The sequence below is a fragment of the Vidua macroura genome, chromosome 1 (assembly GCF_024509145.1).
Source record: "Vidua macroura isolate BioBank_ID:100142 chromosome 1, ASM2450914v1, whole genome shotgun sequence".
In the NCBI taxonomy this organism is placed as follows: domain Eukaryota; kingdom Metazoa; phylum Chordata; class Aves; order Passeriformes; family Viduidae; genus Vidua; species Vidua macroura.
In genome coordinates this window covers 140,619,500-140,641,244 of record NC_071571.1, presented here as the reverse complement: position 1 = coordinate 140,641,244, position 21,745 = coordinate 140,619,500, and the positions used below count along the sequence as shown (strand labels likewise).

The window sequence follows — 21,745 nt, the reverse complement described above, 5'->3', positions numbered from 1 at the left end:
TCAAATGCTCGAGTGCTGGCACATCCAGAGCTGAGGTTTTGGTCTGGCCTGTGAAAAGGCAGAAAAAACCATCTGTGAAATCTGGAGGCACATCAGGTTTGGCTTCTACCCCAGGATTCCACAGGCTCCCATAATCCTTTATAGCTATCTGCAGGTTGGGAAAATAAATCCTTTCTCCGCACTTTTCCTCTGCTCCACACCTGGCACACACAGGTTCCCCGGGGCTTCCATGGAGCCCTCGGAGCAATCCCAGGAAGCACGAACAGCAGGGATTGATCCTTGTGGCTTTAGGAAAATGCCCTTTTCTAACTTAAACTGGGGAGAAGGAAGAACAGCGCCCTGAGTGGGACTTCTCCTGCGGGCAGGAGCACGCTGAAGACACGGCTGTCGCTGGAAAATCACAGCAAGAGATCGGGGCTCGCCCGGGCCTCTCCCCCCGCCAAACCCCTCGGGCTGGTGCAGGCCGGCGGCGCCTCGGCAAGAGGCGGGCGCAGTCCCTCGCATTCCTGCCTCAGCAGGGAAGGGGAGCGAACGGGGACCCTCCTTCTCCTCAGCTTCCCCGTCCTAGCCTTCGTTTCCAGCCTGCCCCGCTGCTGGGAGCCCCCGGGGAGCCGAGCCAAGGGACCTGACCCTCGCCTCGGGCCCCGCTGCAGAGCGGAGCGCAGGGCGGCACAGCCAGCCAGCCAGCCAGGGAGCAATTAAACCCTCCCCTGGCCAGCCCCCGACACTCCCTCCTGCATTTTCCACTCTGCGGTTACGGCGCTCAAAGGGTTCCATTAAGTCACCAAGTTTTACAGGTTCCGTAAAAAAAAAAAAAAAAAAGAAAAAAAAAAGAGGGGGGTGGGGGGAGGTGAGGGGGAGTGCGCGAGAGAAAAGTTTGGTCATGGCAGGGAATGTGTGATCAAAGCTGAGCCCAAGCTTCCTGTTACACCGGGACTATATATATATCGTGTCTTTAATGTTGGGAATGTAAGCAGCTGCAGGAGCCTGGCGCTGACTCTCTGCCTGATTCCCAGCGCTCTGAGGTTTCTTCCACCGACCACAATGAACAAGTTCCTGTGCTGCACGCTTGTGGTGAGTCCCTTCGCAGAGGTAGATAGGCTCTAGGATGCACTGCAGCTTCAGACAGCAGGCTGGAGAGACACACGGCTTTTCTTCTGGGGTTTTTGTTTTGGGTTTGGGGTTTTGGGAGGGGGGGTTGTTTGTTTCTGGGTTGCTTTGTCTTCTCTCCGTTTTCTTGGTGAACCCTTTTTGTTTCATCTCTCCAAACTTTCCTGGTGAGTTTGGAATGTGATGGACACGTTCAGCTCCAGGGAGACAGCAGGGATTTTCATCCCATTCCCAAGGTAGTGGCATGATTTGCTTTTATTTTGCTTTTTTTTTACTGACTTCCTCCCTCCTTTTGTAAGGCCTCATCATACTGGTCTGAAGCAAAACCCTGTATCGAGTAATGAATTTAGAAACTGTAGGCTGGAATGTTTGTTTCTGATTTACAAAAGCTCCATCCCTGCCTGCCTCTAATCTCTGCTGCAATGGCACTCTCAGGTACTGGGTTGGCTTTCTTATCCAGGAAAACCACTGTGAACTCCACAAAAAAACCCCACAAGTGTGTGGTTCTTGTCTTGGCTTAGAAAATTCAGCTTCATATGCAAGAAGGTGATGAATTAGTAGCTGTGTCAGTAGCTATTACAGGAGAAGTCAGGTTATTAAATCTGGTATAAGCCCCTGTTTAATAAGTTTTTGTTTACTTGGTGATTTAGTAAGATACTTCCAGATGCAAATTTAGAGATGTTAGCAGTGCAGTAAATCTTTCAAAATGTTATTTAATCCATTTAGTCATATGGAATTGTATATGAGTTCAGTTTAATTAAAACCTGCCTACAGACAGATCCTGTGTAACATCTATTTGGAGACTCTTCATCTTTTGCATAAGGAAACTTTCAAAGAAAAACATTAAAAAATAATATTCAGAGGACGCTCTTGACAGCACAGTAACTTGCTTTTGGGTTGTTTTGGTGAGCACAACGGCATTAATGTTGTGGCAGAGCATTAGAACTGAGATCCATTTATTCTGAAAGCTTTTTATAAATGCAACGAGATTTCCAGGATTTGATGAGTAATGCGTGTTTATTACTCTATGTACAACTTTCTGAAAGAGCTTTTTGAGAAGGAAACCCAAAGTAATTAATGGTGCACGGGAAGTAAAATTTGTCAGGCTTGTGGTCAGCAGATTGAAACGCAGGACAACTTTTTCATCCCATGTCTGATGTTGTGCCTGCTTTGTCAATATGAAATTACAGGAAATTAATCTGGGAATTTCAGCAATATCTGGTTATCAACCTGGCTTCTTATCTGTGGCTGTCATGAAATAATCACATCAGGATTTTGATTTTGATTAAATGCAATGTGCCTGTTCATGTTCTCCCACAAAATAATAGCATTTGGTGAAGTGCAGCATAATCCTCTGGCAGATGAGTCTTGGAGCTGAAATACATCTGAGGCAGTACATAACAAAGAGATCATCATTCAACTGCATTATTATTGTTGTTATTATTATTATTACATTTATTTAAAATTATTGTGAAATGTAAGTAAAATTAGTGAAGTTTAAGTACTGTCAGATGTGCTAGAGCTCAGAAAGGTAGCTGTACTACCTGTTTTATAGCTACTCTTTTAGGAGGTACAACTATAGATCAAAGTTCTGTGTGTCTGGCTCATATACCTCCGAACCTAGTTTGGAGACATTGTATCTAAAAAGACTTTTGGGGCATGGTGTACTTTCAGCCTTGGCCTCTTTGCTAAGGTTTCAGAAAGGTTATACATGATGTGGTGGTGCACTCATGTATATGTTGTTTGGTTGGAGCACTAAAGCTGTTTACAAACATTATGAAATTGGACCGAATGGAAAGAAATTCCCCAGAGCTGAATCTCATTACTTGTCACGTAACTATCTTGACTGTTATACTTGACCTTTCTCTATTTTGGATCTCTGGGCACATGTGACATTCTTTTTCTGGCCTGCCTGTTGGGTTTGCTGTGTGTAGGCAGCAGTGGCTTTGCAGCCTGTGAGAGTAGGAGTTATCTTTCTGTCTGACTTTCTTTCTGTCTGCATGTCTGCATGTGTCTTGGTTAAAAATAAAACACTAAGGTTACCAGAAGAATTTTCAAAAGATATAGTCACAATTGAAGTAACACCCACTGTTCAAATCTCATGGAAAACTTAATTTTGTTCCTTCTGTAAAAACACCTGTTTGCACATAGTACTGTCAGTGCAAAGGCAGACTGTAGTTACAGTGGGAACATCCCAGGTCTGGGTTAGCTCTAAATCTTGCTGTCACTCTGGTGAATAACATTCCAAAATGTAAGACACATATTTTGGAGAGTATCTGGTTAGTTTTCCCTGCTTTCTCCCTCTACAGGTTTCAAGGCAAATGTAACTCATATAAATCAAGACTTTCAATTTAGCACTGCTTTGATAAGATGTAAAAGTGCTCTTCATCTGAATTTCATTTTCCTACCACTGAAAATGAAACAGTAGTTTAGCCCCCTAAATTGCTTTGTGAATGACAACTAATGGTGCCTCAAAAAGTCTCTGCAATACTTGACTTTTTGACGTATTACTTTACTGACAGAGAAATGAAGACAGTGTTTCATAGCCTCAGTTTTTGAATATGGGTCACTCAGGAGAGTCACCAATTAAACTCCTTATGTAAAAGAGGTGCCTCCACTTCATAAAGTGTCTTCCAAACAAAAATAGGTCCTGTTATGTCCAAAGTGAGTGGATTACAATGAAGGAGTTGGTAGAATGGTAGAAGAGCTTTGTAAGCTGAACTCAAACCAGTGAAGATGACTCCATGTCAGATTTCATGGTGTACCTGGCACTTGGCCGTGGTCTGCAGAAAGAGCAGTCTTTGTCTGGGCAGTGCTCTCGTGAGCCTGCAGCAACCCACAGGTCAGCAGTGCTGCAGAGCTGCTGGCCCAAAGAGGTTAAATCTGGTAAGTGCATGGGCCTCCAGAACAGCAAGATGAGATGGATGAGAGCAGGATGGCAAGTATTTCGCAATGGAGATTTTCAATAGGTGGATGTGGATCTGATCCAGCATGGCATTGTCACATACTGGATCTGAGATACAAGCTATTGATGAGGAGGACCTTGATAATATCATCCAGTGCTATATTTTGCCAGTGAGATTTCTCTGGGCCTGTGCATAATTTCAGAGAGGAATTTTGCCTAAGGGCTGAGGATATGTGAAAGCCTCCTGCCTTTGTTTTGTCCAAATACTTTGTATAGAAGGCAAAGTAGGAGAGTTGTGAGGTTTTACTTTGAAACCAATGCAAACACTGGGAGCAATCTGACAGATGTCTTGAATGATTATTTATCACAGAAGGAAATATGCTTTGGAATACTTGTGGAATGCAAAACAGAAACAGATTTATCTTTCTCAGCAAATTAAACATTCTCCTTTGGTCTACAACCCAAAACCACAAAGCCAAGATATATAATAATATTTTCATATTCTGAAAAGCCACTCTCTTTTCTGCCACAAAGCAGTGATTTAAAGGGATGATGCTTGAAGGATTTTTACTTCATGTGCTTTGTCTTCTAGTTCATTTTAATTCAACAAGAGAAATCAAGCAGCTCTTTGCCTTACATTTAAAGATGAAAGAAAAGGGCGTGTATTTTTTTTTTTTTTTTTGCCCAAGATCTGAAATGAAATTTTACAATCACATTATTTCTCTTTCAAAAGCATCTTCTAAGGAATCAAACAAATGGACTGCACAGGCCTTTTATGTGTATGCTGACATAAGGATGGTATGAAGAAATATAGCTTCAGGCCTAATGTGCTGACGCAATGAAAGAGCTGCTGTCTAACCTTGAGTAATTCATCTTGAATAAGTTCTCAGTATTTACTTGTATCACACTGACTTACAGTAGACTTATATTTCAGTATTTACAGTTCATCCCAATCCCTCACACTGAGACAGCCATCCTGAGAGGTGCCCAGGATTTTCCCTAGGGACATGGAGAAAGATTGAGTTCTTCGGTCTTTTTAGAAGTGAGCTTATGACACTAGAACTCCATTTCACCCAATAGGTTGTTAGATGTAGTTAATTATATTAGGTTTCATTCTGGTTTTCTTTTGCTGTAAGAATTTTGTTATTGATAGCATTTCATACTCATAGAACAAAAAAAACCCTAACCTTTAGGGTTTTTTTAGGGGTTTTTTTAGTGTTTTTTTTTTTTTTTAATTGAATCTTGCATTTTACTAACCCTGGAAAAACTGTTTACAAATGAATCACACTAACAATTAATTTGTTGAGTTGTAAAAGATACTGAGCATTATTTTCTTCCCTTAGTGCTGGCATATAAAGAATTGGCTGAGGGTTTAAAACTGAAAGAAACTGCCTGGATCTCTTCAGTCCATTTGCCATCTCTTCCAGGAAATGAAATGTCGTATTTGCTTTCAGAACAGCATTGAGAGCTATATTTAGGGCACATGTGTTTCTTACACCTGCTTCTCAGTGAAAGGCTGCTACCAAAATTCCTCTGACAAAAGAATCCCCTTTTCATTTGCCAGTATAATCCTTTAATGGAGAAAGTTCTTCTCTCTGAGTTCGCTGTCTATCTGTACTGAATCCATAGCTTCTCTTGTGACTTGCCATGATATTGAAAAAGTCCAGATCCTCTCCAAGAAGAAGCTCTCCATTTCCTTCTAAACTTTCTCTGTACCACTTCCTACTGAATTAACCTTTCCTAAACAAGGATAAACAGAACTTTATACAATCTTCTGAATGACAAATCCATTAATTTGGTCATGTGCAGCACTGATGGATGCCAGCTTTGGTTTCAGAAGGGTTGTAGGATGAACATATTCATTGTCCCTACTTCTGATTCCAGTAGACTGAAGCCAGACTTGTAATTTCTTCCTTCTTTCAAATAAGTACATGACACCTTTTCCAGCAAGACTAAAATAAGCCAGGCATGTTTATGGAAGAAATCTTGCTTTCTATGAAGCTTTTAGGGAGACCACTGTTCAGAACTAGTAAGTTCTGATCATGGCACTTTCCTGTGCTCAAATAGTGCTTAAGTGAATAGATGACATTCAGGTGCTTAGTAAATAGACCACCTTTCAATATGGACATTCAGATCAATCAGAGGTTTTGTGTAGCTAAGAAACTGCTATCAAGTTGGTCATAGCATAGTTTAGGAGAGGAAATGTCAGGAAGGACATAAAATGCATTTAAATGCCATTTTAATTTGTCTTAGGAACATGCTTTTGAAGGGCCTCTCCTGATCATCTTTATTTACTGTATTTTAGTTTCCATATCAGAGCAGCCCTGGAGTGTACAAAGTGGATTTACCAAAGTAAACTGAACTGATGAAAGCAAATCTAGAGATGGACCCCAGAGACACACCAGATGCACTGTAACCACTAATGCATGCTTGTCCATGAGAGCAGATTGAAGTTAGTCCAAAATATCCCCTCAGAATAATACATAATGTGGATGTCAGGTGCTCGGCACCATCTGTTATGCTCTGCAAATCTGCTGTAACAGGTGATGCAAATTCCTAATGTAAGCACAAACTCAGTGTGTGTTAGGCCAGGAGAAAGGACAATTTAGTGATGTTCCCCTCCAGCTTATTCTGTGGACTGGGGGACAAAACAGTCTTTTCATTCTGTTTGTGCCAAGTTGCTGCAGTAAAACTAGTGAAAATGATATTTAATTATCTTCCACCATTACTACCACATTCTTGCAAAACCTCTGAAAAATAGATTGACTTTATTTTGGCACTTGATGTAGGTTTAAAGATAATTTCTGATTTGCAGATTGCATATCAATATTCAGAATACTCAGTTGTGCTATGTGTTTTTGGACTGCATGGAAGACAATTTTGCAGATCTCTTTTCTTAAGTATGATCAAGTAACGTACAGTAGTCTTATGAAGTGTGGTATTGGGGATTGAGGTCTAGAAATGTACTTAGCAACATACTGATGGCTATATTTGGTCTAAAGAAAATCCAGAAGAAATGCCCTAAAAAGACCCATATGCTGTGTATGGGAGTGGTTGATATCTGATGCATAGAAGAGATGGAAGAAAAGGACAGAACAATATCACTATTTTTGTGAATTCAATTTTTGATTTGGGATTTCTTGATCAAAAGGTGAAGTTTATGTTTAATAGTCCTTTATTATTTTCATCCATTACTATGTCAGGTGAACTCTACTGTTTTCAATGTCCTATGGCAGAGAGTTGCACAGCTCACTGCGCCAATAGGCTCACAGTAGTCAAACAGTAATAATGGTGATCTAGCTCTGTGTTGAAAATTATCTATAAAATGGGCTGGTAAAATTCTGAGATATTCATTGCATATCTTTAGTTTGACCGAAGAATCTTTTTGTCATAATATTTTACTAAATAAAATAATTGGCTCCTGCATACATGTGGCTCAGCCACTGATCAATGGATTACTGCAGCTACGTAGTATGTGTTTCTGGGGAAAAAAGGGAATACAAGTGTGATATGCTTTTCTTTTAAAAGCAAAAAGAAAAAATCAAATGGGAAGACTGATTGTTCTTTTAGTGATGCTGATTTATTTATCCTATTATTATGGGGTTTGGTTATGCTCATTTAGATTAATAATATTCTAGTTGCCATGATTAGTTTATAGTTATTGGTTCTTCCAAGAACAAAACTCAGTATGTCTCACACACATATGGTTCAAATATTCTTTTGCTCAATTTTTAAAATCAATTCCTCTCAAATTGTGTTGAAATGTTTTCAATATTTATTGGCTTATTTTCCACAGCCATCAGTTCTTCAGGAAGCAGGTGCCTCTATTTTTCCCTACAAATCCCTATGCTTTCATACCCTGATTATTGAATTCTAATTAATTTTAATGCTGAATCAATCCGCTGCAGCAAAACTTTATTTGCCTCATACATGGTTTCAATGTAAATAGCTGAGTAAGGAAAATAGAGAAAATCTTGTTATTCTTGCTCCTACATGTTGCAGAGTACAGTTAACAGTTATGAAATTATTCACCTACCTGTTCATTACGAGAAAATGTGTCACCAAGGGCAGAGGCACAACCCAGAGGAGCAGATGCTACTGCAGTGACAGCTCCGGATTTCTGGGGAGCTGTGCACTGCAGAACAGGAGTACTGGTGTTTCTGCACAAGGACATGCTGCCCATATGACTGGTTGCTGTCCCAAATAATCTTCACAGTGTCAGATTTTCACCTCTGTTGGGAATTGTCTTGGGTTTCCACAGATACCTATGTGAAGTGTGGGTTGATGCTTGTCTGTAGAGCCTGTGCCACATGTTGTAGTCAGATATGTTCTGTGAGGGGAACGCTTGTGTCCATGCAAGTCTTGGACTCTGGGATGCTGTATTATCTATTACTGAATTAAAACCATAGAAGAAAACTTCACTGTTCACATCAACAATTAATGAGATTAGCAGGACTTCCTTATTACTAGAGTCATAGCTGTAGATTTACCAAGGGTGGGGGCATTTTTCCTCAATGTAAAGCCACTCACTATTAAAAAATGTGCTGCACCCTCTTTGTTAAATAGATCACATAAAACATATCCAGTCATTTAAGGAAAATTGAGTTGTTCATCAAACTTCAAAGACTAATAAGGAATTTCTCACAGTGAAAGGTATTGTGCATTGAGACCACAAGAAAAGTGAGATCTCCACCTCTAGAAATCAGATAAGTTATCAGACTTAGTCTAGGGTAGCTACGGGAGGCTGTAGGGAATATCCATACTATCTGCATTTCATTCCTCAGTGCAAGTATAGCTGTATGAAAAGTGGATTCATAGACGTGCAACAGGAGAATGCATTTAACAGTATTTGCACTTGTTTACTGTGAATTGTGTTAGTGCAGATGAAGTTTTAAATTGTCCTTTCCAAACTTAATAAGACTATGGCTTTAGAAGTGCCATGATGTGGCAGAAGTGAGGCCCTTAATGAAGCATCTCAAGAAAATACAGACTTAAAAAAAAGGTTAATTCCACTTATACTCTGGGGACATTTGGAAAAGAGGAAATACATTTTTGAAATTGAATTGGCAACTCTGTGTTAGCTGACATGGTTAAAATTGCAACAAAGACAAGTCAGTTAGATCTATAATTCTGTTGGATACACTGAAAAATATCTTAGGTCATATCCAGTTTGCTTCATCTTTTTAAAATAATGTACAAGCTTTGGAAGAGAAGTGGCACATGCAGCCATGCACGCAGTGCTAGGACAATGCTGGGTTATCAGTGAGGAGAGTGAGCTGTTGGCAGACCCTGTGGAGATCAGGGTGGTTCTCAAGAGTTATTTTTGTGGTAGACTGGTGCAATCACAGAACCAAATTTTCAGTTATAAGACAAAGTTATATGGAGATTGTCTCTGCAGCAAGGCAAGCTGTCTCAGATCACCAGGTCCCCAGTCATGCCAACAAAGCAGACTGTTGTAGGAAGCAGGAGGACTCTAGCTGTCATGGCATGTGCTGGTACTGAACACCTTTTCAGGACAGCTGTAAGCCTGTGGTTTTAGGGAGGAAATGAAAGCATTGGCCTGGTCTCTTCCAGCTTATGCAATTGAGTCCCTAATGTGCCCTTCATACCCCACATCATTCTTTACCTCTGTCTCAAGCTGTGTCTTCTCCTTTGATGTAGCTGCCACATTACGTCCCAAAAGCTTTTGCATATCAGTGCAAAATTAAATGGAAGGCATTAAAAAGTAACCTCTATTGTTCTAGCCATTAATTTCTGTAAAAAATAGTGTAAGAGAAATAGTGTAAGGCATCACTTTTAAAGGTATCTGTGGTATGGTGCACTACACTGGTCATATTCATATGCTCAGACACAATTTCTTTTGCATCTGAAGTACTCAGTACTTAAGAACATAAAGGTGCATAATCCCCACCTTTGCTGTGCATTGGACAAATTCTCTGGTGCCAGTCAGTAAAAGGCCACTGCCCAGTGACATTAAAAGGGTGTAAATCAGAGAAGAATAGTATCTACATCTATGGAAGGAATCAGGTTGGGAAGATTTGCTAGATAAGATCCTAAAAAGTTCCCATTCTAAGATGGACATGGGAGAGTCTGGAAGCTGGCTAGTATCAGAAATTTCTAATGCAAGCATTTGTTTGAAGATAATAATATGAGTGGACTCATAAACTCATTGAAGCACAGGTTTTCTTGTGATCATGGTGCTCCCCGCAACTAAAAGGAATTGATGTTTTATTTTCCTGTTGCTAGCTCTTGGACATTTCTGTCAGGTGGACCTTCCAGGATGACTCTCCCCCCAAATATCTCCATTATGACCCAGGGACATCTCGCCAGCTGCTGTGTGACCAGTGTCCTCCCGGGAGCTACGTGAAGAGGCACTGCAGCGCCAGCAGCCCGACGCAGTGCGCTCCGTGCCCGGCTCAGTACTACGCCGACGAGTGGAACAGCAACGAGGAGTGCCAGTACTGCAGCACCGTCTGCAAGGAGCTGCAGTTCGTCAGGCAGGAGTGCTCCAGCACGCAGAACCGCGTCTGTGAGTGCGTCCCGGGCAGGTACCTGGAGCTCGAGTTCTGCTTGAGGCACACGGAGTGTCCGCCCGGCTCTGGGGTTGCCCAGGCAGGTGGGTTCTGCTCCTCCATACGCACAGACGTAATCAGAGCTCTGCAGCACGTCCACGAGTCGTGGCAGTTACAAGATTAGGAAAGAGGCTTGTCCAGATGAAATTGCAGGACAGTAAATTGTGAAGCCAATTGAACCTGTTCTAATCTGCATCATTTGGACTGTAGCCAAAGGAAGGTTTCTCAGTGGAATACCCTGCTCCTGCTGTAATATATAACTTAATGGCAGTAGCAAATGTAGCAAATTGCACTCTAATGAGAAACATGATGGATTGCCTCTTTTAAAGGAACATTATCTGGAATGTAGTATTTGTGTGTGTGATAAATAATAATGGTTTTCATTTTGAAATCTGCTGTTTCAAGCAACTGTATATCTTGACAAACAGCAGGAGTACTACATGTTTGACACCAAGTATATAATTATAACAACATTAATATAGCTCTAGTGTCACTACAATATGTGGTAATAATTAATTATCAGCATCCTAAGTGGAATTTTCCTTTCTTAGGGAAACTGTTACTATTATCAAGCAAACAACCATTTCTTTGTCAAGCAGGCTGGCATAGTGCTGAAAGTCTGGTGGGAATATAGAGCAAAGCAGCGCTTTTCAATGGAGTGTATTCTTCATTTAAGACAACATAAATTGTTAAACCAATAATTTGTTCTTCCCTCAAAACCAAATACATCATTTATTGTTTGGCAAATGCCGTGGCCCAGTTTAGCTCCAGTATATAACACAACCTGAAAGAATTGTAAACTGTCATTGTACCAGAGCCTGATAACTGCCCGGAGAAGAGCACTGGGGAAGGAAATGCAGAAAATCAAAGTGTCTCAGACACCCGCAGGCAGAATGATTTCCGTAGGAATGACATACATGCAGTGAGAAACACTAGGGTTGGCCTGTACATTTTAGTGCTCAGCTGAATGACAGTCTGGGAGTCCTTTTCTGGTTATGAACCTCTCACTGGAGAGCAGCTTTGGCGAAAGGAGAAATGTCACTGCTGTAGCTGTTCAGTAGTCCTTGAGTAATTGGTTGATGAAGCTTTACCCTGATGCCTTTCCACTGTTAAGCATTGCCACCTGGCAGCTACCACATTTCCATATTGTAAACCTTCATTAACCTAAACTATACCCAGGGGCTTGGGTTAATGAGGTTCCACTGTATCTCAGCAGCAAGTCAAATGGGGCCAGAAACAAAATCCTCAGAAAGACTTTGGAAGATGAACTAAGTATAAATTGTCTGAGCAATCATCCTGCTGCATCCCTCCGAGCATGGTGAAACATGGCAGACAAATTTCAATCCCTCAGATCAGAATGAAGCAAACTTTTAAAAAAGATAAAATGTTGAATTTTGTAATATCTTGAAAAGTTAGTTTTCAAAAGACCATCAGACTGAACCAGCTAAACCCAAGCAGACCTCAAAAAAGGAATGAAAACATTGTAAAAATAATTGCATCTCCCTGTGTCAATAGTCAGTTTCTGAGGTGAGGCAACATCTAAGAGTTTAATAAGCAAGTACTGCACCGTGTTACTGCTTTTTGCCATATGATAGCCTTGAACTTTGTAATGATGCAAATTCAGGTGAAATAAAACCTAAGAGTAGAAAAATATTATTCTACTCCCACACAGGGAGATGGTGTGGTCCAGTGCCTCATTTAAGGCTTAAAGCATTAGAAATCTGTTTCCCTGGTGCCCATTGTTCATGATTACCCTGGGATATCACCTTCCTTTGTAGTTCCTTTTTGTGAGTGAAGATTAAGGCTTTGTTCCTTTCTGCCGCGGTCGGCCCTGTATGAGGCAGGGTTTAGAGCAGCATTGCACTGGGAAAGCAGCACTGCTGCGAGGCAGCTCTGTCGCCCCGGTGGCGGCTGCCGTTTCCCTGGGAAGAATGGGGGATTCCAGGAGAGTTGGGGGGAGTGGCAGAAGGGCAGGCAGACAGCGGCAATTCATGCCCTTAACAAGAGCGGCGAAATAAACAGTGAAGAAGCTGGCAGAGCTGGAGGGTGACTTTATGCTTAGTCCTGAGAACACTGATGGATTACGCGGTATAGTCCTCCCTTGTGCTGCAAAGATTATGCAGCAAGCTCTGGGCAGAACGATGCACCATTTGCAGGAACACTCCTTTCTTCCACTTCCTTGCTGCCAGAACACAACAGCAGCCTGTCTGTAGCAGGGAAAGTTGCTGAAATGCAGCTGTCTCAGGCCAGCGAATTGCTGCCCGCGCGGTGCAGGTGCTGCCTGCAGCTGTGTCCAGCCCAGAGCTGCAGGCAGCGCACATTGCGCAAGGGCAATGCTGGGGCTGCAGCAAGCACAGCATTTGGGAGGGGGCTGGCACATACCGGGTCTCTGCCAACTATAGACTCCTTCGTTTTCACTCGTTGTCTGATGAAGTGCTAGGTCACGTTGTATGCAAGCACTCTTCTTGATTTCACAGCTGGTTGAAAACTTGAGATGCATACTCTTTTCTTCTAAGGATTTCCCAAAATAAAGAAAAGATTACTAAAAAGCTAACATGAAAATAAACATCCTCATGTAAATACTTAAAAAGTACACTAGATGGAGGTATTTTCTTATTCAAATATAGTTTCCAATTTTTTTCAAATAAATTTTAAGAATGTGCTTAAGTTCATGTTCAATAAAGCAGTATTAGATACAGACTTCAGGCACTTGTTAAATGTTGGATGAATAAGGATGAATTAGGAGTGAGTATACAGCGGTACTGATGCTGTTACTTTCCTGCCACTGGTGGTTAGACTGCATAGTTTCAGATTTCATGGATTCATTTTCTTACTCTTTGTAAATGTGCTAGAACCATATGTTGTCATTCTGTTGTTGTATCATATATTTAGTTCTGAAGTCAAACTATGCATTATAAATCACCAATCAAAACATGTATGTCTGTTAAATATTTTTTTTTTAATATTGGATACTGCTTTCTTTGCTTTTAATGACGCTTTATTCAAACCCCAAAAAGAATTTCAAATTTGTTGTCTTTAGCTGATATGGAGTTGGATTGTATTTTTATCTAGAACTGAAGTAACTGATTCAAGTAAGGTTCTGGGAGGTTATCGTAGAGTGAAATTCAGAACACATTTTTTTCCCACTTTTTTACTTTACAGAATATTTGTATAGTTGAAGGATGAAGATCAGACATAGTGTAATATCTGAATAGACTCAAGTAATTGACGTTTTAAAGATATTACTTTACTAAATTGCTTATTTAATCAGTAATCACTGATTTTAAATTTGGTAACAAACATATTTAAGAGTACTATTTACTGTATTACATCAGCAGGAACATCCTACTCCTAAAGCATCTTCTGTCTCTTTTTTTTCCTAAGTGATTTCTTAATAGATCACAAACATGAAAAGCAGAAGCATGACAGTTTAGAGAGGAATGGTTTTTTTTTGCTTTTTTTTAAAAATTTTTGTTCCACAGTTGAGGTTATATGTAATTGGATGCATTGTTTTCCTGTTTCCACAGGTACCCCTGAGAGTGACACTGTATGTGAGAGATGTCCAGAGGGATTTTTCTCAAATGAAACCTCCTCCAAAGCAGCCTGTCTTAAGCATACGAACTGTAGTGCCCTGGGTTTCAAAATAGCTTTGAAAGGAAATGAGGTTCGTGACAACATCTGTCAGGAAAATACAGATACGACACCTCAAAAATGTGGAATAGGTGTGTATCATATTAAGGAAGAGTGCTCTGCAAACATACCTTTAGTTATCATTAAAATTAATTTACCAAAATCTGGGATAAAAATACCTAGCTTGTTAGCTCTTTGCCTGCTATGGTGATGGCCATAGTAGAATTTTAATTATTATAGCTCAGACCAAAAAGAACTCAAGAACAACGAGAAACAGCACTACAGAGACAACTTCTTGGTCTGTTTTTTAAATACTTTTTCTTACCATTCTTGCTGCTTGGTTGTTTTTGTTTTTCAGGTGTTTTTGTTGTTTGGTTTTTTTTTTTTGTCTGAGACAGGCAAGGGAAGAGATCATAACAATTGACATCTTCTCTTTCCAATTTCAGATGTAACCCTGTGTGAGGAGGCTATGTTCAGGTTTGCTGTTCCTACTCACGTCACACCTAACTGGCTGAACATACTAGCAGACAGCTTGCCTGGGACAAAGGTTAGCACAGAAAATATCGAAAGGATTAAACAAAGGCACAGCCCTCAAGAGCAGACCTTCCATCTTTTGAAACTATGGAAGCAGCAAAACAAAGAACAGGATATGGTCAAGAAGATTATCCAAGGTATCTTATTGTGATAGCATGTGCATTATAAAAAACCTTCTGTATGGCATTTAAAAAATTGCTTGGATCAAATACTCCCTGGGGATGTGTTGTGTTTGGAGAAGGGCCTGCAGGCCTTCGCTGAGATACATCGAGGCAGTAAGCATAGAGAAGGGGAGAAGGGGGAGCAGGGAGAAGGGGAAGAAGGAACAGAATTCCACTTCTCCAGATGAGTCAAGGACTGAATTCTTCCCAGACTTGTTGCCCACTTTGGAGCATGTGTTGTGCCATGACCTAGGTCTTTTTTTGAGACTGCACAACATACAAAGAATTCTGATCAAGTGACAAAACTGTTTCCCACTGTAATATCTGAACAACCGAGGTTAGAGTGAGCTGGTTCTCTGCAGCTGAGAGTGCAATTTGTCTTCTATAAAGTAGAAGCTGATATTTTGGACTGGGACATTTATCCACATGGTGGGGACACATGGGAATGAGGAATACATAGACAGGCTTTCCCTTCTTTTTCCCTTCTGGTACCTCTTTGTCATGCTGATTCATTTTTTCCTTTGATTCAGCTTTGTTTGTGCTGAATATTCCAAGACACGTTTCAAAGATGAGATAGTGCTACAGTATTAATAACAAGGTTTTTTTACAGTAGTCAGGCTCTTTTCATGTAAACCACCATCAACAACCACCACATTTGAATGACATTTTGTCCACTCAGAATAGATTTGAAAATTGCTGCAGAAATAGTTTTTTTACCCCTCTGCTATTTAGTATGTGTGCTTATGTCAGTCTGTGAAGTGTCTAGAGTACTTCAAAATTCAAAATTACTATTCTAACAAAGCTTGCCTAGGCATTTCTGAAGAGAATGAACTAAATTTTCATTCACTGGAAGCAAATACTAGGAGTCCTGTCACATACATACAACATTTTACAGTATAGATGGGCCCAAAAAAGCAAAGATTAATTATTTGAAGCAAAGAAATTTGGAAAGCAAATTCACCTTGGAATGTTGGAAGGTTTTTTGCAGGCTACAGTAAAGTTGTAATGTGCTGTACTTACCTCTCTTCTCTTTTTGCTTTCTATAGATATCGATCTTTGCGAAAACAGTGTCTTAAAGCATGTTGGCCACCTGAACCTCACCTTTGAACATCTCAACATGCTGATGGCAAGCTTACCAGGCAAGAAAGTGGGAAAAGAAGATGTTGAGCGCACAATGAAACTATGTCAACCCACAGAGCAAGTTCTGAAGCTTCTCAATCTGTGGAGAATAAAGAATGGTGACCAAGACACCATTAAAGGTTTAATGTATGGACTGAAGCACTTGAAAATGTACCACTTTCCAAAACGAACCATCCAAAGCCTGAAGAAGGTGATAAAGTTTCTTCACAGATTTACAATGTATAGATTATACCAGAAACTCTTTCTAGAAATGGTAGGGAACCAACTTAAATCTGTGAAAGTAAGATGTGTCTAACTCAAGATATGTTTCTTTCTCCACTGACTATTCTTCCCTAATTACTGCCAGCAGTAATTAAACTGGAATGTTATTTCACCACATTTTGATTTACTATTTATAGAAATGCCTGACTGGAATAGTTCTAAGTCTCCTGCAGTGGTTTTGAAGATGTTTTTTGCTGGTTTTTTTTTTTTTTTTTCTTTAATAAAAATCACTTTTGTAAAAGCTATTAACCCGATGGTAACACTAAGGGCCTGATTCTGCATTTTTGCACATTCAGAGTTGAAAAGTCCCACTATAGTCACTAGATGAGAAAGGAATGCCAGACCAGGCTCTACTCCAGTATTTGCTATTTATATTCTTCAAGGAATAAACATTTTTGTTGTACATATTTATTAAGTTAAATGGATATGAGACTGAATTTTAGGAAGAGAATTGGAAAGCACACTGTATATTTTCAAGTTAAACAAATATGATTCCATATATTTTTCTGGCAAAATTTTGTAGCATGCCTTAAGAGTTATTAATTTCTTTACAGTTTGTATTTAAAAAAATGTATTATTGCTTAGTGTTATTTGTATAAGTTGTGGTATCTTTTGGTAAGGATGTTTTAATTTATCCAAAGATTTTAACTCAAATACGGTGAAAATATAGCTCAAGTGACCTGAATATTTAAATATTCTGTGAGGAAGTGAATGTACCATATTTAAGAAGCTGGATTTTTATATAGAATTTCATAATCTTATTTTATAAAGCAATTAAATTTTTCAGTTTTTGACTGGTGTTTTACTCTTGATTCTAAAGTAGGAACTAATTACACAGACAGACTATGTGGATTTGGCAAGTTATCTTGGGTTTGAGTCTCTGCTACTCCCTGTCTGGTCTAGTAGTTAATATGTGAACCAAGTAAATATTGATCAGCACTGGATTTTCATGATCACTGCAAAGGTGTAGAAGAAGCTACAAAAGTCTTGATGGTTCCAGTCTAAAAGGCCCAGGTGGGTGTATGGATTACAACTCCATAGACACATTTGGCCCCACACCACTCTTGGCCCAGTGACATTCTTGGAGAGCTCACAACCTTTGCCCTAACCACAGCTTGTAATTTCATGGAGGAAAGATGATGCATGGGCCTGACAGGCTTGGAAAGCCTCACATATTGCCACTGTTTAAAAGAAGGGAGCACAGAGAGGTCACATAAAAAATAGTCATTTACCATTTCCCTCAGCTACAGAATGAGGCACCTACAGAGTCCTGAGCCCCATAAAAACAGAACAGAGAGTGGATGAGTGTCATTATCAAATGCTCACAATTTTAAGGACCAATGGTCATTCACAATGCAAGCCAAAGGCTTTGGTGGCTTCAGAGAAAGACTGTACTCTTGGGTTTTTTTCTTTAAACTGTGTGAACAGAGCTTGAATATTCAACATAATCTTTTCCATTGTGTCAGGAAAGGAAATCCATAAGCATTTAGCCTTGTATGACAAATATTCTTCTATTACAGATAAGAGGATCTTAAGCGAAGAATGAGAAAGAGATTTCTGGTTGATACAATAGGTGTTCATCAGAATTGCTCTCCACATAGCGAATACAAATGGGACATACTCATCTAAAATACTTGGGATTAATTTTTCACTGAATTCTCATCAGTTTTTTATCAAAAGGAATAAACTCCCTTTTAAATATCACATGCTATTAGCATCTCATTTATTGGTGTAGCTGAGAAATGGTGCTGAACATGAAAAAATTCCTAGTTTTGTGTTGATTCATTTGGGATCATTTACATACTTGTACAACAGAAAGTGGTTTTATATGTAATTAAAAGATTATAGCAACAGACTCTCAAATTTGCAAAATAGATACCAGATGTTTCCATGACTCTGACAGGTGTGGAGGTTTGGGGTGTTGTAGGTGTTAAAGTGAGAATAATGATCTTACTGGCAACAAAATGAAGATCACACACACCTTGTAAACAATATCATCTTAATCCTTTCTACATATACACCAATTTTTCAATTGATAGTACAGTCCCAGTATCAAGAAGCGCTATTAATTTAAAAATTTAACACAGAGATAGAGCCCTCTAGAGAAAAGCACAGTAGCTTATTAGCATGGGTTTTATTTTATACATTTATACTTCCATTTCTCAAGTAGTTATACGTAACTCTCATTGTAAACAATTCAGTGTTTGTGGTCCCTTAGGAATGACAATAGTGAAGAAGGTGCTTGGAGCCAGAGCCTACAGTTTAAGCTGTAACTAGCACGTGAACATGCTATGCTTCACTCCAGCAGAGTATGGCCTGGACTGGATTTCCTGGGAAAACTTAGCATTGAACTATAACCTATGCCTTCAAAATAGGCACAGGTTATAGTTCAATGCTAAATTGAACTAATGCTAAACCTTTCCCCCTAAACACAAAGTTACACATCCTTAATGAATTATGCCTCTTAAAGCTGATTCAGTTAATCAGTTGCCCATGCCCAGGTAAACACTTCTCAGCCAGTTTGTGCCTCATTTATGAATTCAGCTTCACTCAGCTGGAATGACTTAAACATATCCTGAGCAGGAGACATTTAAACTGTATTCTCTTCCCCAAAGAGCCTTCAGCCTAAAATAGCCAAGACAAACAAAAGCAAGACCCAGGATAATGAGGGAGAGGGTGAGGCAAACAGAAAGTGGGAGGAAAGCTTGGAAAAAATGTGGGTTTGGGGGTGGTAGCTTGTTTTATAAGGAAGGCTGCAGGAGGAAGAAGATGTGCAATGGGCAGCAGGTAGGAGAGGGGTCCCTGTGTCCCTGGCTTGGAGGAAATGCTGCTGTGGGGAGGAAAATGTGAGCTGTGAGGGCGGGGGACAAGCAACCAGAGCTGGGCCTTGGGGGTGACTTGAAGACAGATTTTGTGCTCAGGGTGCCCTGACCTGCCAGGGTTACAGTGCCTGCTCTCCTCCCAGCCTGGCTGCTGACCAGACTCAGGAAGCAAATGTTTCGCCATCCTCTGGCCAGAAGTGAGGCCGGCCTGGCCTTGGGAAGGAAAGGAGTAGAGGAACGAGGAAGCAAGAGAAGTGTGCTGTCTCTGCTGCCCCAGACAGGGGCAGGGATTGTCCTGTCCTGTCCGCTTCCCCTTCACTAAGAGAAAGGAAAAGCAGTTTCAGGAATATTTGAGGGAGACAGTGAGATGGGCTTTAAGGCAGGTTCTTTAGGTGTCGTCTGCCCAGCTCTGTTCTCGAAGCGTGGAAACAACACTGAGCTATCAAAAAATACCATGAATTTAAAACACAACCTTATGATTCCAAAATCTTTTACAACCCTGCTTTTCAAATGTTTTTTTAATATGCACTTGTCCTCCATCAAGGCAGTCTCTTAAGTCCCAGAAAGTGCTTTGGAGTATGGGGGAAATTAATGAAGAAACTAGACACTAAGTTCTGCAATAATATTTTTTATGCTGTATACACATCACCAAGGACAGTAGACCCTGATCTGGTCCCTGACCATGGCCCAGGAATGCTCTCAGAGTAAAAATCAATACTATAGTCTGCTATAGAATGAATGTTCTTAAAATAAAGCCAGGTATTAGATAACTTTTAAAAAGCGTAGAGAACTGAATAATGATGTTTGAAAGCGATGGTTGGGAATAGGCACAACACCAAAACCAAACACCACACCCAGCCTCACACACACTCGTGCTCACACACCTTACACCAGGAACACAACTTATCCCTTCAGCACCCTGACACACCCACCCTGCCTGTCCTGATATGGGTCAGCATTACCACATCCAAGGCAGAGGTGTCTGGTTTGCTCGTGAATTGCATTCAAAGTGCCAGAATTGTCAGCCTTAAAGTAATTCAAAACAATGGTTCAGAAATAAGCAAATATTTATAGAAAAAAGTACCAGTAATTTCTGCAGACTATCGGAAACTATTCAATTTTGGACAGATGTCAAATATGGGAAAGACCCACCCTTCAAAATATTTCTTTATTGAAATAACATGGAGAAATAAAAATTGGACAAAAATAACTGAAAAAAAAAAGTTTTTCATTTCTCTTCCTTTACCTTAGTTAGATAAAGAAGCAATATTGGCAATAAGCTCAGTAGTGAGGAGACAAAAAAATATATACAAACCTAAGGCTGTGGTCACTGTGTAACTATTCCCAGTGGAGTTCAAGGACAAATCTATGGGAAAGGATTATAAGAATGGATGCAGAATTGCAATTAATTGAATAATTCTATTTTTATATTAGACTTTTGAGCTGAACAAAACTTGAGACAAAATAAAGCCAATGAACACAATGTGAACGTAATTTATTCCACTCATCATCATCTTCATCCCTTGTATTTACGGCAAGTTTGCGTAGGATTCGTCTGTTTGTCTTTTTGCATTTAAAAAAAGTTCTTTCATACTACCAGGCTATTTTTTTTAAATCATCCTGACCTTTAGTACCTAGGAGGTTATTTAAAAGGAACCACATGATGAAAGACTGTGGCTTTGGCAATATTTCTTCTATGAAGAAGACAGGGTGTGGTTCAATAATGGTGAAGACAGAACTTTCTGGAGAATATTTTTCTCCTTTATTTCTTTATCTAAGAAGGAAAATCTTAATTCTCTTTTAAATAAATAAATATTTTTTCTGGTAAGTAGGATATATATCAATATGGAACTTTGTCAGCAGACAAAACAAAATTTCCATCCACTGACAGTATCAGTGGTTTGGTATTTGGGCTGTGCCACAGCTCTGCCTATGGCACTTTAGATGAGTGAAACAACACATCCTAAAGGATGATTAATCCTATTTAATACAATGGAAATTCAGTATCAGTAAGAAGTAGATCAGGTCTTTGCGTTCTTTGAAGGGGAGAGACTGAGACATCAAAGACCAAGGTGCTTAAACACCAGCAGTTTTGCAGAAGCCTCTTTCTTTCTTCTGGCCGCAGTTAGGGAAGACTAACTAACATAGGCTCACATTTTTGGGAGGGGTGTCCACACTTGGGAGATGTGTCAATGCTCAAAGTAGGGTGTGTTTTTTGGATTGCAGCAAAACAAACTGAGAGTGGCTGGCAGGCTGGTGGAGCCGTGGGGAAACTGGGCTGTTCCCGTCTCTGGAGCTAGAGACAAGCAGCTTGGTTTGACACCACGTGGGTTGGGACCCAACATAGGGATACAAGGAATGAATGGGTAGTTACTGCTGTTGAAAAGTGTTTTTGAAAGTCTGAGAAGACTGACATGTTGAAACCTCAAAAGACAGAAGAATGATGCAGAAAAATTTTGCACTTGGTGCCTCAAAAGCAGATTTTCTCTCTTGAAACAATCACAAAAGCCAAGTACTGAGAAGAGATTCCTTTGGCAGTTATTGACAAAGACCCCGTAGCAGTATTTGGGTGATGTTGTATTGACAGAAGATGCTCGCAGGCAGCATCAA

The 21,745-nt window shown here is 40.1% G+C and overlaps 1 protein-coding gene across 1 annotated transcript; it reads left to right on the top strand.

Moving 5' to 3' along the window:
- The first annotated feature begins 875 nt into the window (after positions 1 to 875).
- On the top strand, positions 876 to 17,099 carry TNFRSF11B (TNF receptor superfamily member 11b). The gene is made up of 5 exons (XM_053999578.1): positions 876 to 1,074; positions 10,262 to 10,631; positions 14,115 to 14,309; positions 14,664 to 14,888; positions 15,959 to 17,099. The coding sequence occupies exons 1-5, from the start codon at positions 1,045 to 1,047 to the stop codon at positions 16,345 to 16,347; spliced, it is 1,209 nt and encodes a 402-aa protein (XP_053855553.1). The 5' UTR covers positions 876 to 1,044; the 3' UTR covers positions 16,348 to 17,099.
- The last annotated feature ends 4,646 nt before the right edge of the window (positions 17,100 to 21,745 follow it).